Source organism: Sinohyriopsis cumingii, unplaced genomic scaffold (assembly GCF_028554795.1).
Source record: "Sinohyriopsis cumingii isolate HCF-2022 unplaced genomic scaffold, ASM2855479v2 utg000913l, whole genome shotgun sequence".
Lineage (NCBI taxonomy): Eukaryota > Metazoa > Mollusca > Bivalvia > Unionida > Unionidae > Sinohyriopsis > Sinohyriopsis cumingii.
Genome location: NW_028315943.1, coordinates 5385968 through 5401303, shown reverse-complemented (window position 1 = coordinate 5401303; position 15336 = coordinate 5385968). Strand labels below are relative to the sequence as shown.

At 35.3% G+C, this 15336-nt stretch overlaps 1 protein-coding gene across 4 annotated transcripts in view; it reads left to right on the top strand.

Annotated features, from left to right (window-relative positions):
* The window catches only part of LOC149773091 (CCR4-NOT transcription complex subunit 2-like), a 66024-nt gene extending 54038 nt beyond the window's left edge, over positions 1–11986 (top strand). For all 4 annotated transcript variants that reach the window (XM_089946853.1, XM_089946852.1, XM_089946851.1 and 1 more), the window contains 5 exons: positions 296–452; positions 3066–3127; positions 7368–7417; positions 10025–10125; positions 11352–11986. In XM_089946853.1, coding sequence (XP_089802979.1) covers positions 296–452; positions 3066–3127; positions 7368–7417; positions 10025–10125; positions 11352–11589 — 608 coding nt within the window. In that variant the 3' untranslated portion in view covers positions 11590–11986. The remainder of the gene's footprint in view (positions 1–295; positions 453–3065; positions 3128–7367; positions 7418–10024; positions 10126–11351) is intronic.
* The last annotated feature ends 3350 nt before the right edge of the window (positions 11987–15336 follow it).

The window sequence follows — 15336 nt, the reverse complement described above, 5'->3', positions numbered from 1 at the left end:
CGCCATGTATAGCCTATCTTGTGCTGAAAAATGGCGTTAAACCATACAACAACAACAAAGTAAACCATGAAACACGAGAAGATTTTTGGTGATATCCCTTATACAAGAGATTATTTACTTTAACATTGACAGTACTAGTTCTAAGATTTAATCACATTCATTAAAGTCCACTGTTGCATGAATGTTCATTTTAGTTGGTTGATTAGACCAGAAAATCTTAAGGAAATCATGGACCCGAAACAGATGGTTGAGTCATAGGATGTCTGAAAAGCAAGAAGTGTTTTTTAAATTGCAGGCACAGTGTCCAATATACCAGCTGGAATGGTGACGGACCAGTTTGGCATTGTTGGTTTGTTAACATTTATCAAAGCTGCAGAAACTGACCCAAATTTGATAGCCTTAGCACCTGGAATGGATCTGACTACGCTGGGATTGAATCTAAATTCACCCGAGTAAGTTGCAATTTGTTTACTGTATATTCCAGAATAGTATAATATGATTTCATTTAGTTGTACTGTTATAGACTTGGGAAGCTTATGGGATAACCTGTTGTCCGATGTTTGTCATCCATCTCTCCATTAGCAGAAATGTCTAAACGCTTCTTCTGACATTCTTGGAAGATTTCCATTATACTTTACACATTTATCTAGTTGGTCCTAAATGAAAATGGTGTTGCTTAGACATCCAGTATGGCCACCACAACAGCCATCTTGAAAATCTTACTACTGCTTCTAAATGGATGGTCATATCAACATGCATTTTTCATCAGAATACTTCTTATGATGTCTAAATTTAAATGATTCTGCTAGGACAACCATTATGGCTACTGAAGCTGCAATCTTGAAAATCTTGTTACTGAAACTCCTGAGTGGATGGTCATAGCATGGTGGCAGGGGTCACTAAAAGACTTTGAAAGTGATCTAGTTGGTTCTAAATGAAATTTGTGCCAATTTGGTGTCCACTATGTCATGAAATCATCTTGAAAGTCTATTTTTTTTCTCCTCCTGAATAGAAAGTACTATTGGCATGGGGTTTTCACCACAAGATTTCTTGTAATGTCTAGTTGATCCTAAATTAAAATGGTGTCATCCAGATAATCAATATGGCTACTACCAGAGTGGCCATCTTAAAAATCTTTGCAATTTCATCAGAAAGCCTTCTTATTCTGTTTTGTTGGTTTTGGATTAAAATTTTATTGATCGGATGTCCAATATGGTCACTGTTCAGTGCTTCCCTTTACACACACTGGAGAAATGTGATGCACACATTTTGTTGCCATGCATTTTTTTAACGCAAAAGATTCGCATAATGCGATCCTATGTCCAATATGGTCACTGTTACTACAATGGCCATCTTGAAAATGTTTTTGCTACCCATCCTAGATGGAAAGTCTTATCAACAATGGGTTTTCACCAGAAGACTTCTTGCAACTTCTAGATGGTATTAAATAAATATGGTACTGATCTTGAATCCAGTATAGCCATCATGGAAGCCATCTTGAAAATCTTGATATTGCTTCTCCTAAATAGAAGTGTTACTGATGTGGTTTTTACCAGAAGGCTAATAATGTTATCTAGTTAAAGTGTTAGTGACATGGTTTTCACCAGAAGGCTAATGATGTTATCTGGTTAAAGTGTTACTGACATGGTTTTCACCAGAAGGCTAATGATGTTATCTGGTTAAAGTGTTAATGACATGGTTTTCACCAGAAGGCTAATGATGTTATCTGGTTAAAGTGTTACTGACCTGGTTTTCACCAGAAGGCTAATGATGTTATCTAGTTAAAGTGTTACTGACATGGTTTTCACCAGAAGGCTAATGATGTTATCTGGTTAAAGTGTTACTGACCTGGTTTTCACCAGAAGGCTAATGATGTTATCTAGTTAAAGTGTTACTGACATGGTTTTCACCAGAAGGCTAATGATGTTATCTGGTTAAAGTGTTACTGTCATGGTTTTCACCAGAAGGCTAATGATGTTTTCTAGTTAAAGTGTTACTGTCATGGTTTTCACCAGAAGGCTAATGATGTTATCTAGTTAAAGTGTTACTGACATGGTTTTCACCAGAAGGCTAATGATGTTATCTGGTTAAAGTGTTACTGTCATGGTTTTCACCTGAAGGCTAATGATGTTATCTAGTTAAAGTGTTACTGACATGGTTTTCACCAGAAGGCTAATGATGTTATCTAGTTAAAGTGTTACTGACATGGTTTTCACCAGAAGGCTAATGATGTTATCTAGTTAAAGTGTTACTGTCATGGTTTTCACCAGAAGGCTAATGATGTTATCTAGTTGCATCTGAATGAAAATGGTGCCAATCTGGCTTCAATATGACTCTTATATTGGCCATATTAAGAATCATGTCGCTAATTTTCCAGATTAGATGGTCCTATGAACATGTGGTTTTCACCACAAGTCTTATAATGGTGTCAAGTTTATCTTAAGCGGAATTAGTGCCAGCCTGCCACAGTGCCTTTTTTGAAAATATCTTATCCACTCAAGAATATTGGAGATGGTTTCATCACTCTTGAAATTGTTTGGGCAGTAGAGTGTCAGGCGTGTGAAAGGACTCTTGTTTAAGAGCTTGCCAATAATACTTTTACACAGAGCTATAACTTGTATTTTGTTATTATTGCAGTACATTCAGTTTGCAAAATATGTCAGTGCTGTCTTTTTTTCAATGATAACTAAATACAGATATGGTACCAGTTGGTAGAAGGGCATTATTTCTAAAAGTTTAGTAGATTACATTTTGAAAGGTGGTGGTGATAAAATTATTGAAATGAAATTATTTATATATATATATATATATATATATATATATATATATATATATATATATATATATATATATATATATATATATATATATATGAGGAATCTTCAAAACCTAACTGGATACAGGAAGTGATTACTTAGGAATGATATGGAGAGGTGGTGGGGAAGGTGATTTTTGGGAAAGTTTGAACTGTATGTCAGGGTCTTGGATCTGTGCACTGTGCCTACTCCATATATCTCCTGATCAATCTTCAGATTAGTTTTACCATTAATCTTTTTCATTTACAGAAACCTGTACAGCACATTTCAGTCTCCATGGGTAGATATGCCATGCAGGCCACAAGATATAGGTAATTGTACTGTGATGTTGTAATTCATATAACGTTGGCCAACAATTATATACTTCAGACAAAATAAAAAGACATTAAAATGCTAATTAGTGCACCATTATTGAAATATTTCTCAAAACGTGACATTATAAATTTATAATTAAATTTTTCATTTTGAGGTGAATAAGTTTAAAAGCAGTTCACCCTTTATAAATTTTAAACTAATCTTATTCATGTTTATTTCTTTGTGGAGTGACATAAGAGTGTTTATATAAATGTAGCAGTTACATTTTCTTGTCTATACAGTTTTGATGCCAGCAAAAATACTAGTACTTTCTGTTGTTTTGTCAATTAGGTATCAACATTTGTGTTAAGTAACTACTGTGGTTTCATTTATTTTCATGGATCTTACAAATATTGTTATGAGTACTTATATTTGTGGATTTGCCTATCAAAATTTGCAAATTTGTAGGCATCAATTTCATGGATTAACCTCAAGAAGGACCCAAAATATAGAATACAAAAGAACAAAACTATACTGACAGCAAACACTGGTTGCTTCAGTAGTTAGAACAATACTACTACCAACATCAGCATGCTTGGCATCAAATGGACCCAGCACAGCCAACAACACTAAGCTAATTGGTTATTGAAACACACGTGTATGATCTCTTACCTCAAACACTGTAAAGTTGCACCGATTTCTAACAACCATGGCATTTATGTAGTGTCTTAAGAGTATCAGAATTCAGCTTAGATCCCTGTCAGTTTGGAAAGGTCATCATTCCACATATGAACTAAACACATAACAAGTGGCCTCTTGCTTAATGCAGGTAGCAGGTAGCATTGGTATTTGATGTGTTGAGAGTGTATCAAAATGCAAAAATGCTAACTTAATTCACAATTCCAATGCTACCAGGAAATCGGAAAAAAGTTGTGGAAATGTTTTAAAAAATTCCCGATTATGAAAACTCCTGGAATTTTGCAAATGTTGATGAAAGTCTGGAATAAAACGAATTTTATGCCACCACTTGATGCCCGAAACAGTCATGTAATTGAGTCGTAACTAAACTGATCCTGAGTTAAATTTATTGAATTAAAACCCGAATATTCAGAGGGTGCAATCAATAAACATATATGCTTAGTCGATCCAAACACTCAGTGGATTAGATTCATCTAGTAGACTTTTATTTTGAAAGTCAGCTTGATATCTGTATCCTTCCTTACATGGAAGGTATGAAAACCAGTCTAGAATCACAAGAAGCCAAACTTGAAATGTTGTTAGATCGAGTGATACATGCATGAAATCGATATGAAAATTACTTATTTTCTCAGACATTGTGAGTTTTAAAATTGTTATGTCTTTATTCTGCTGAAAGACAAGATAAAACTATGGCATTGATGAAATATGACCTGGTACTCGCAATTTGCATTGCAAGTTGCATGAGTACACAAATCTAACAACCCACACTTTCAAAAAAAATGTTAAATGAAAGTTGTAAGCTGGTTGTAATAGAAATACAAAACCGAAAGAACACAAAATTTACCATATTTATATATTCCGAGAACAACTTGTGGAGTTTTGTTGTATTGTGTGGCTACCACATTGACATGTGCTCTCTGCTTAATAAATAAGACTGGTTTTTACAAAAAGTATCTGACTTTCTTTTAATTTAATTGAATTTCTGTACAACAACATTAAAAAGGAGTTGTTGATATAATGTGACTATTGGACTTGCGATGTCGTCATTTGAGATTTGTGAAGTCATGTGACTAGTAATGCAGATGGTGAGTACTGGCTCATGTCTCATCTATGCCACAGATTTGTCTAGTCTGTCAGCGGATTAAAGACATAACGATTATAACACTTGCCATTTCTGAGAAAATAAATAATTTTCCTATTGATTTCATGCAGGTATAAGTCGATATAACATAAGTTTAAATTTTCTATAGTCTGATAATACAAACCATTTGTTTGTAAACCCCCCCCCCACTGATTTAAATAATGGAAACCTTTAATGTGATAAAAAGTGCAAGGAACTTAGTTCATTCATTGATTTATAGTTTCTAACCTGACTCTGAGTAGAGTGGCCCTAACAATGTCATCTTATGCCCATTTCATGCTTAACGGAAGTTTTCAGTGTAATAGACGGACATGCTCGGATCCATTTCCCGTTTCTGGACGAGTCCATTTTCAGCAATGGGGTGTATCATGACTACAGACGTACATACATAAGTTGTCTGCTTTCGATATTTACAATGTCGAATCAAGAAAAGGAAAATAATGACAACTACAAATTTGCTTTTCATGTGGATTTAACAAGTGGTTTAATTTCTATGTTCATGTATGCAGAGGGATATAATTCCAAACTCTCAACGTTATGTAATTTACGCAGTTATTCAGCATTTTCCCAACAGGATGAACTACATCATTATGTTGTCTGATGGAAATAAACTAGCCTATTGTGTACGCAATATGGCGCCGTGTTAGTATGGAAAATCTGTTAATCATGAAATGGTGCAGGGGATGCCAGCATTAGTGCCATTCTGGTCACAGTCAGGTTAGAAATTATAAATCAATGATTCAATTGACTTAGTTCTGTGCACTTTTTATCACATTAAACATTTTCGTTTTTGAAATTGGTATGGGGGTACAAACAAACAAGGATGTAGAGTCAGACTATAGGCCTGCTGGTAAACGACTACCATATGTCACTACTGCACAGTGGCAGCATATTCCATATTTTTTATATGCAATTGAAATGACCCCCACACTCCAACCTGAATGTCCAAATATGACATGGGGGGGGGGGGAATATTCGAAGGAAACCTGGATTAAAAAATGGACTGCTATTTGTTTTAAGCCCAATTTGTAGACCAAATTGTTGAATCTTCGAGCTGAAATGAGAAATTTTCATCCCTTGTATTATATATTAAAAAATGATACAAGCCCCTGTATCAGTACAGGTTTGGGGACTGATTTAACGAATTACAAGAAGACAAGTTGATTTTACAGAAAATTCGGTCCTTGTTTATACAACAGTATATAATTTTGAAAATCTTTTGTCAAAATTTAAATCAATCCTTTTGAAAATGTTTTTTAAATGATGGATTTTTAACCAGATCATCTTAAGGAGAATAGGTTGTTTGAAAAATCTTGTCTGGGATTTTATTGGCATAGATAAATTCAGGGTTAAACTCTTTTTGTTGAAGATAAGATTCTAAATATTTGCGTTTATGGTTGTTTTTTTACTGTAATAGGAAATGTTTACTTTCTATAAGATGCATATTTCTATAGAATTCTTTAGAATTAAAGGTTTGAAAGGAAACAGAACTAATTTATGTTCATTAAGTTGTAACCACTTAGCATTATAATGCAGGTCAGCAAAATAAAGTTAGAATTTTTATTCTGTACACTGAAATGACTTCACGTGCCAATTTATTGGAAAATAATCAAGCTTGTTTTGTGTGATACATTTTGTGGTTTTGTACATGATCATCTTTTCTGACTTAGATGTTTTTTAGTCTTTAAAGAGAAACATCTTTAGATTTAGAAAATGCATGTTTTACAATCTAAAATGTTCTTTAATTCCATTCAGTAATGGTCATATGTAAACCTTGAAAAAATTAATTTCATCCTGAAAATACCCTGGAAATGACCTGGAAATTTATCTTTAGAAAAGCGTGTGAACCATGTTAATTAAAAAACAATGGAATCATTCCTTTGTATTAGCCTGCCTCCTGTATATAACGTTTTCAGCTACTAGACAGGATGAAAAAGAAAGACTACAAAGAAAAATTTAAATCATGCTTCCACAACTAATATGCTAAGTAGGTCATGGAGAGAATCAGGGAAAAGTAAGTTGCTGCTGGTGACAATCAGTTTTCTGAATTAGTGGACCTTAAAACCATACAAATCAAGGTGAACGGATAATTGTGAGACACACGAAAATGTGCGAAAGATAGCACTATAATTTTAAATGGTAAGGCCATGCTCTGGGCCCTTTCTTCTAGGGTGCATAAATTTAGGAGTCATCTGTAAAAAAACAAGATTTTTTATAAGAGGTTCTTTAACTGAATTGCTTGGCAACTTGCAATAATATTATTAAAAATTGTCCTACTTAAACCATTTGCAAATGTATGACTTTGACATGGTTTAATTTTAAAATTAGATGTTTTAACTGTTTTTGTCATTTATTTTCGTGCCTTTTCTTGATTTAAGGCATATTCTAGAATTTTTATACAATTTTTATAATTTCAGATTTTCATGTGCCTGCAGAATACCTAACAAATATTTTCATCAGAGACAAGGTTAGTATTGTCAGTTCCAATGATTCCATACTTGGCAGAAATGCTTGATTTGGTAAGAACTGTTTCGGATTGGGTTAGGATTTGCAACTGGAACACTTGATGATGCATGTGAGCTTAAGTTTCATTATTGGATTATCACTCTTCTGTTTATCCAAATATTTGTAAAATCAGACTTTATAATTTATTCCACATTTTGTTGAAAGTCATGACAACTAAAGTCATGTTACTGAAAGAGTTCTGCAGAACATCATGATGACATGCATACTGTGATAAATAGAAGTACTATGACCCACCCTCTGGTACATTTGAGATGATAACCCGAATTCTATCCAGACAAATTGTGGAAAGGAGATCATGTTTGGCATTATGCTTACGGAGGATTGGTAGATGACAACAAGGGTGTCCAATCTTGTATTCAGCTTATGGGGAAGGAGGATGCATGGGTCAGAGATCTTAGTATATATATACCTTGTAACCTGTCATCATGTCAGTTGAAGGAGGATTATGTTTGATTTTGTGTATTATGACCAGTAGCTGACATTGCAAGTTTGAGATCCTAAATGTGTCTTTAGGGGTGGAACAGATGGAGAATAGAGGATGATATTTATAAATATTTTTGATGGCTTCCTTTGCTACTTGTACACATAATTTCACCATAATTTAAAAAGTTTAAATGTAAAAGTTCATTGGTTTGGTTATCACAAATAGAAGATTTGTCTATCAGCTGTATGTAGAGCTCTTTTAATTCGCTATGATAATTTTTTTGCTTCATTCGGTGGTCTATTGCATAGTGCACAACTGCTATAATAATAATAAATAATAACTAATAATAATAATAATAATAAATTTAATAATAATAATAATAAATGTAATAATAATGACAATGATTTTATTTAAAGAAGGTAACACAATTAGCTGAAAAACTAATCTGCCTTGAGGCCCTCATGCAAAGGAACTTATTTATATACAAATGCACACATATACACATGCATACATATAAATATGCACACATATACACATGTATACATATACACACAAACATATACACACATGTATACATATACACATGCATACATATACACACAAGCATACATATACACACATGCATACATATACACACATGCACACATATACACACATGCATACATATACACACATGCATACCTATACATAGTAGCATTTAAATGTATAGACACAATATATTTACTTTCTTTCCTTCACTCCACCAGATGGATACTTGTCCATACATATTGTACAACAGTTTCTTTGAAGTTAGTTGCAGCATCTCTTGGTCCAAACTATGGACGCTATTAATACTGGCCAAGAATGTATACCCTATTGTATGCTGATAAATGGCGCTAAACCCTACAACAATGACAATAACCAAACTATGGAACTGGATTTAGTGACTAGTACCTGACTGGAACATGAAAGGCACAAGTCACTAGATCCAGTCTTACCAACAAATACTGCTATCACTCAAGAGTGTAGTCACTGTATGCCAAATTGGGTCAGACAAAATAGTAATGACAGTTTTTCCTAGAAAACACTTATGTTTAGTACATCTGCCATAGGGCTGAAGATATTGTTATGATGTCTATCTGTTCCATCCATCTCACTGTTCCCTATTTCAGTTTCACACAATAACTAGAAATCTCCATCACCCACCATTACTAAACTTTGCATATTGCTTGCTTTTAGGGTAAAGAAGAAGCCTATACATTTTAGAGTCAGGTTAAAGGTCAAGGTTGCTGACTGAAAGAACATTATTTCTGCATAATAATAATAGTTCTACCTCACAGACTTGGACCAGACTTTGTGGATGGCTTTCACTTGGGCTTAGAAAGCTATCAGATTTAGAGTTGAAAGGTCAGCTGTCAATGTCACTGTGGCCAAAAAATGAAAAATGGTTTCTGCAACAAAATGTTTTTAGTTCTTAACCATTTACTTTAACCAAAGTATATATGTGTTTTACATTTTTTGTCAGAAAGAACCCTATTGACTTTGGGTCAGTGGTCAAAGTCACTGTGACTAAAAGAAGACAAATGGATAACTTTTATTTCTGACCATTTACCTTGATGAAAGTTTGTGGAGATTTTGTACTTTTGGTATAGAAGATGCATAATGATTTTGTGGGTCTGAAGGTCGGAGTCCAAGATTATTGTTCTTCTTTTTTTTTAAAGTGCTTTGCACAGTGACTTTTATCCAACAGTAGTTTCCTTGACTAAACTTTATGGATGGCTTGCTTGTAGGGTAATCAAGAAACCTATAGATTTTGAGGTCCAAAGGTCCAAGGTCACAGTTATGGTAAACCTAATAAGAATATGATGGTTTCTGTATAGTAGGTTTTTAATTTCAAGGTCATTGATACATATAGTACTTCAGTTTTCGTGTGATGAATTGTGATTCAGTCTCGTCTTAAAATGCTTTATCCAATGTAATGGCAACAGTTTGTCTCAAGAGTAAAATTGACCAGAATCTAGTTGAATTTAATTTCAAATCCTATAATAGGAATTTTCTACATTCATTTGCTCATATTATAAGAGGTATACTTATACATGTATAAATGGAAGAGAGTTTAATATTTTTTTTATTCACTTTCCACAGCTTGCACCTATCAAACTGAACCGATACACAGAGGACTTGTTATTTTTTTTGTTTTATATGAATGGTGGAGATGTGCTCCAACTGGCTGCTGCTGCTGAGTTGTAAGTCACTACTCAGTTATGTAATATCAATAAAGATGTGAAGTGGGGTGGGGTGGGTTTAGTTGAGGGATATAATTAGTCATGTATAGTGCATATATAAACACCTTTGACCCTAATTTGACAGCACCAAATGTACTAGAATACAAGGGTCTGCACTGTTTGGATAAAAACAAAGTAGTCACCAATTTATGACTAGATTAAGTACCAGCTTATCCAACTCTGTACTGTTTGGTTAAAGCCACAAGTAGAAAGAACAAGGTGGACAATGATCTGTGACCACATTTAGCATAAGCAGATATGAGTCAACACTGTTTGGTTCAAATCATGAATAGAAGGAACAAGGTAGACATTGATCTGCGACCGGATTTTGTACTAGCAAATCAGAGTCAACACTGGATAAAATCATGATTAGAAAAAACAACATAGACTTTGACTATATTTTGTATTGGCAGATACAAGTCAACACTGATTAAAATTGTAAGTAGACAGAATAATATAGACACTGATCTGACCACATTTTGCATCTGCAGATCCAAGTCAGCTCTGGTTGAAATCATACATAGAATGAAAATTGTACATTTTGTGCCTGAAAATTCATGTTGACACAGTTTGGGTTAAAATTATTAATAGAATGAATAATGGAAATACTGATTTACAGCCAAATTTTGTACTGGCAGATCCAGGCCAATACTATCTGGATTAAAATGTGAAAAGAATGAACCATGGAAACATTGCTTGTTTCCTTTTAATATTGTTTTGTAATTTTGTTTCTATCATTGAATTTTGGAGATAACATTGTTCAGTTTATCCAGACCTCTAAACAGCATCACTTTGTATGCATGATCTTCTTTATTCATGCATATTTCTCTCTTCATCTATAATTTTCTTAATTTTGTGGAATTGTAGACCATTTGATAATTTTCGGTTTGTTATATGTATGCTTTTATCACAAAGATGGACTTTGAATATTTGTATTTTTATTGTTACGGAATCACTTTCAGTCATATCATCTGTTATTATAAATCAGAACTTGTGTACTTGAGCAAAAACATGGATGTAAACATTTTACTCAGAACCATAATTTCTTATAGCAGTTATACATACCATATCATTTTTTGGCAAATAAGGGACTTTAGGACTCTATCTTAAGTACATTTGCAGAATAGAATACTTCAGCCCTGGGATTTTGGCTGTGATTTAAGATCAAATACAATATTTATTTGTAGGTACAGTCGTGACTGGAGGTATCACAAAGATGAGAGGGTGTGGATAACAAGGGCACCAGGTGTAGAGCCAATCGTAAAAACAAACACATATGAACGAGGAACTTATTATTTCTTTGATGCTCAGAATTGGAGGAAGGTGGCGAAAGAATTCTATCTGGAGTATGACAAGTTAGAAGACAAGCCTTCGTTGCCGCCAACATTACATCACAACCCAAATCAGCCGATCCCAGCTCATTAATGTCATAGAGTTTGGTCATCTTCATGGACTACATGTTATGTTTTAATCCTTACAGTACAAGACTAAAATCATCGCTATTGGGCACATTGAAATTGCATATCAAAGTTGAACAGATACTGTTGCCCCAAATTACCTTTTTAGTCAACAGAAGTCAGTTTAGCTCCCCCAGCTGAAGGGGGGTTCAACAAAATAGTTTTAAAAAATAGACAGGCTAGATGAGAACAAGCGCTACAATCCTTCTACAAAACTACAAATAGGAATAGATTCAGTATTGTTGCTGAATACCTATTTCATCATTCATGTTCGACAGTGGAATGGCATGGTATACAGTCTGAATGGGTCTACTGAAATCTAATTTCATACATTTTATCAGTAAATAAAACTTTTATGTGAATAAGTACTTTTCTATTTTCTGTCAGCTTGCATCATGCACACTTTCCATTTATTGAGTTAATCACTTTTATCAGTTACACTATTATTTGGGATTAGGACTGTTCCAAGAAGACCCAGGGAAGCACTTTTCAGATCCAGTTGTCCCTTTTTGATGGAATTTATAATTTCCATATGCCAACCATGAAGTGTATTATGGTATGATGTCATCAATCTCTATGCTACCATTTATGTTTCCACACAAAAGCTCTTGTTTTCCATCCATCTAATAACAATAATAATAATAATAATAATAATGTGGACTTAGTACAGCGCCTAAGCAATTTACAGTATTAGATTGAACATCAAAACATATAAAACAAGATTGCAAAAACAAACACTATGAAATTACAAAACATCAACATGCTGACACTAATAAGGAAGGAAATATTTATAAGTCATTAAGTGTAGTTGAAATAGGTGTTTTAAGAGGACTCTTGAATGATATCAGTGTCCTTGTATCTAAGATCAATGATTAATTCATTTTATGTAGCTTGGCCCTGGTATGCAAAAGAACCTCTTTATGACTTCCTTTTAACAATGGAAACAAAGAGAATATGAGTGCTGGAGGAGTAGTGCAAGTTTCCAAATCGGAAAGACACATTTGTGAAGTCAGATAGGTATACTGGACTGGAGACAATGAACGAAAGGGTGCAGAGTGTGCAGATCTGAGTTTGAATATGGATTGAACGGATAGCAGCAGAAGGTTACAGAGCAGGGGGAGGTGTGTACAGTTCTTTGTACTCTAAGGATGATATGAGCTGCCATGTTTTGAAGCATCTGTAGTAGATTCTGAGACAAACCTGATAGAAGTGACTTACAGTAGTCCAATCTTGGAAGTACTAAGGAACATACAAGTGCTTTAGTGGCATCAACCAAAAGCAAATTGCGAATGGAGCTGATGTGCCTCGACTCTACATATGCAGCTTTACACATGTTCTTTTAATGTTCATGTAATGAGAGCATACTGTCGAGAGTGACACCTAGGTTTCATACTGACTGTGAATTTAATACTGGTTTTGCCAATATGTATTGCTTTGTTTTGGAGGTAAAGGAGTGAATGAGAAAGTTTTTGTGTGGCGATTAGGATGGCTTCAGTTTTATCATCATTCATCTGCAGCTTGTTATATGTCATCCATGACTTCACATTGGACCTTTCTATGCCTTGGATGGTGGTATCAACTTTAGTTGGGCAGCTAGGTTTGTATAATTGAATATCAGCTCACAGTTGGTGAGACATTGGATGTTGATCTTTGATAATTGAGAGCGGCTAAGTGTATATAATGAAGAGAATGGGGCCGAGAACAGAGCCTTGTGGAACACTACAACAAAGATCAGATGGGCTGTACTGTTTTCCATTTACAGACACAATTTGTGCCCTGTTGACTAAGTAGGACTTGAACCATGGTACGGTTGTATTGTGAATACCAAATACATGCTGGAGACAATGAATATATATGGTCTAATGTGTCAAATTCCGCAGACAAGTCCAGGAAGGTGAGGACTAATTTTTCTACTATCCAAAGCAGAGAGAAGGTCTTTAACTACTTTCAGAAGGGCAATTTCAGTACTTTGGCAAGGGTGATATGCAGACCGTACAATACTAAAATGACAATTAGAATTCCAATGAGATACTAGTTGGGATAGAACAACTTTTTCTAAGATCTATGACATGAATGAGAGGTTAGAAACAGGGCAGTAGTTCTTTAAATCATTACTGTCAAGTGTCGGTTTCTTCAACAGAGGCTTCACAGTGGCAGTTTTGAAAAATGATGGGAGTTCCCCGGATGAAAGAGCGGCACATATCACAACTGCATGTATACGCTGAAACAGGTTCAAATTTGTCATTTATATTCTATGAAGATGAGTCCACTGAAATTTTGTTATCAAGCTTATCTGTTATGGAATGAACTTTGTCATTGAAGAAATTTGCAAACAGGTCCAGAAAATTTACCAGAGAGAAGATTGTTGGAAGTGGTGTACATTTATTCCTTCACATGAACTTGTTTGTAAACTTGAATAGCTCTTTGCAGTTGGAACTTTCAGTGATTGTAGTTATGTAGTTGGCTGATTTTGCTGCATGAACAATGACATTCTTCTTAGCAGCTTCATGGATCTGCTTATGAATAGTGAGGATGGTGGAAAGTCAGATTCTCTCAGCCTTATGGTATTCTCTATTAGCAGTGCCAAGCTGGTCCCTAACAATACTGTACCATGGAGAACCCTTGAATTGATCCCCTGCACTTGATTGCTGAGGCATGTTTGTCGAGCAATAATTGCAAGCACTTGTCATGTTGTACTGCTGCAGGAGGTAGTGAAGTTATTAGGTTTGCTAGGATGTTATATATGGTTAAGAAGACGAATATTGAAATCTTATCTGCAAATATTTCACCAGTGAATTCAGCAAAGCTAACAGGCTGTGTGATTGATCTAGTTGGGAAAGCCCAAGTCTTCCTTGACATATCTGTCACTAGAATGAGTAGACTGGTGACCCAGGACTTGATTGGGGATTAACCAGAAGGAAGGTGTCTTCCTCCTCATCGAGATCTACCAATTCTTTTGAGAAGTGGTGGGGGTGGAGGGCATTTTAAAGTAACCAACACCGTATAAATGTTCTCGATGGTGGCTTGAAAGCTAAACTTTAGTCCATTCAGTGGTCATTTCTGAGTATGATGTGAAGGACTGTGGATTTGAAGGACTTTCATTGCACTCACTGTGCATCTAGGCCCATACTGGGTTTGCATGGAGCTCTGGAGAAGTTGTATCAGGTGGCATGAAGACTCTATTCAGTCCCCATGAAAACATCACTAGTTCTGCCTTGTGGACAAGCAGTGAACATATGGCTGTCTGGCACTGCTGGCTGGTTTGCCCAGCAAACGGTTGACCTGGAACATGGTGGTATAGAAGTCAGTCTGGCTATCACCAGGTCTCTGTAAATCATAGGCTGGACTGATTTGACGAAAAGGTTCCCATGTTGGAATGACCCGATGGTGACCCATGGATGGCCAGTGATAGGCTGGATGGCTGGTGACAGTGCGGTTTTATTAGCCATTGATTCAATGGATCCGGTACAAACCCCAAGCATCCCAGCTTGTAAGCCTGAAGGACATTCTCAGACAGGCAGGGGAACTTACGCCCACTGGGCTGCCTAAAATTGGGAAACGCCCCCCCCCCCCACCATGAGTCAGAAATGCAAGCAGTGAACTAGTTGGCTGAGCTCTCTTCTCAAAAGGCCCCCTGTGCTGGACAGTCATTGATGACTGTACAGTTGGCGATATAAGTAGGTGGATCCAATTTATCTGGTATGAACCTGGATAA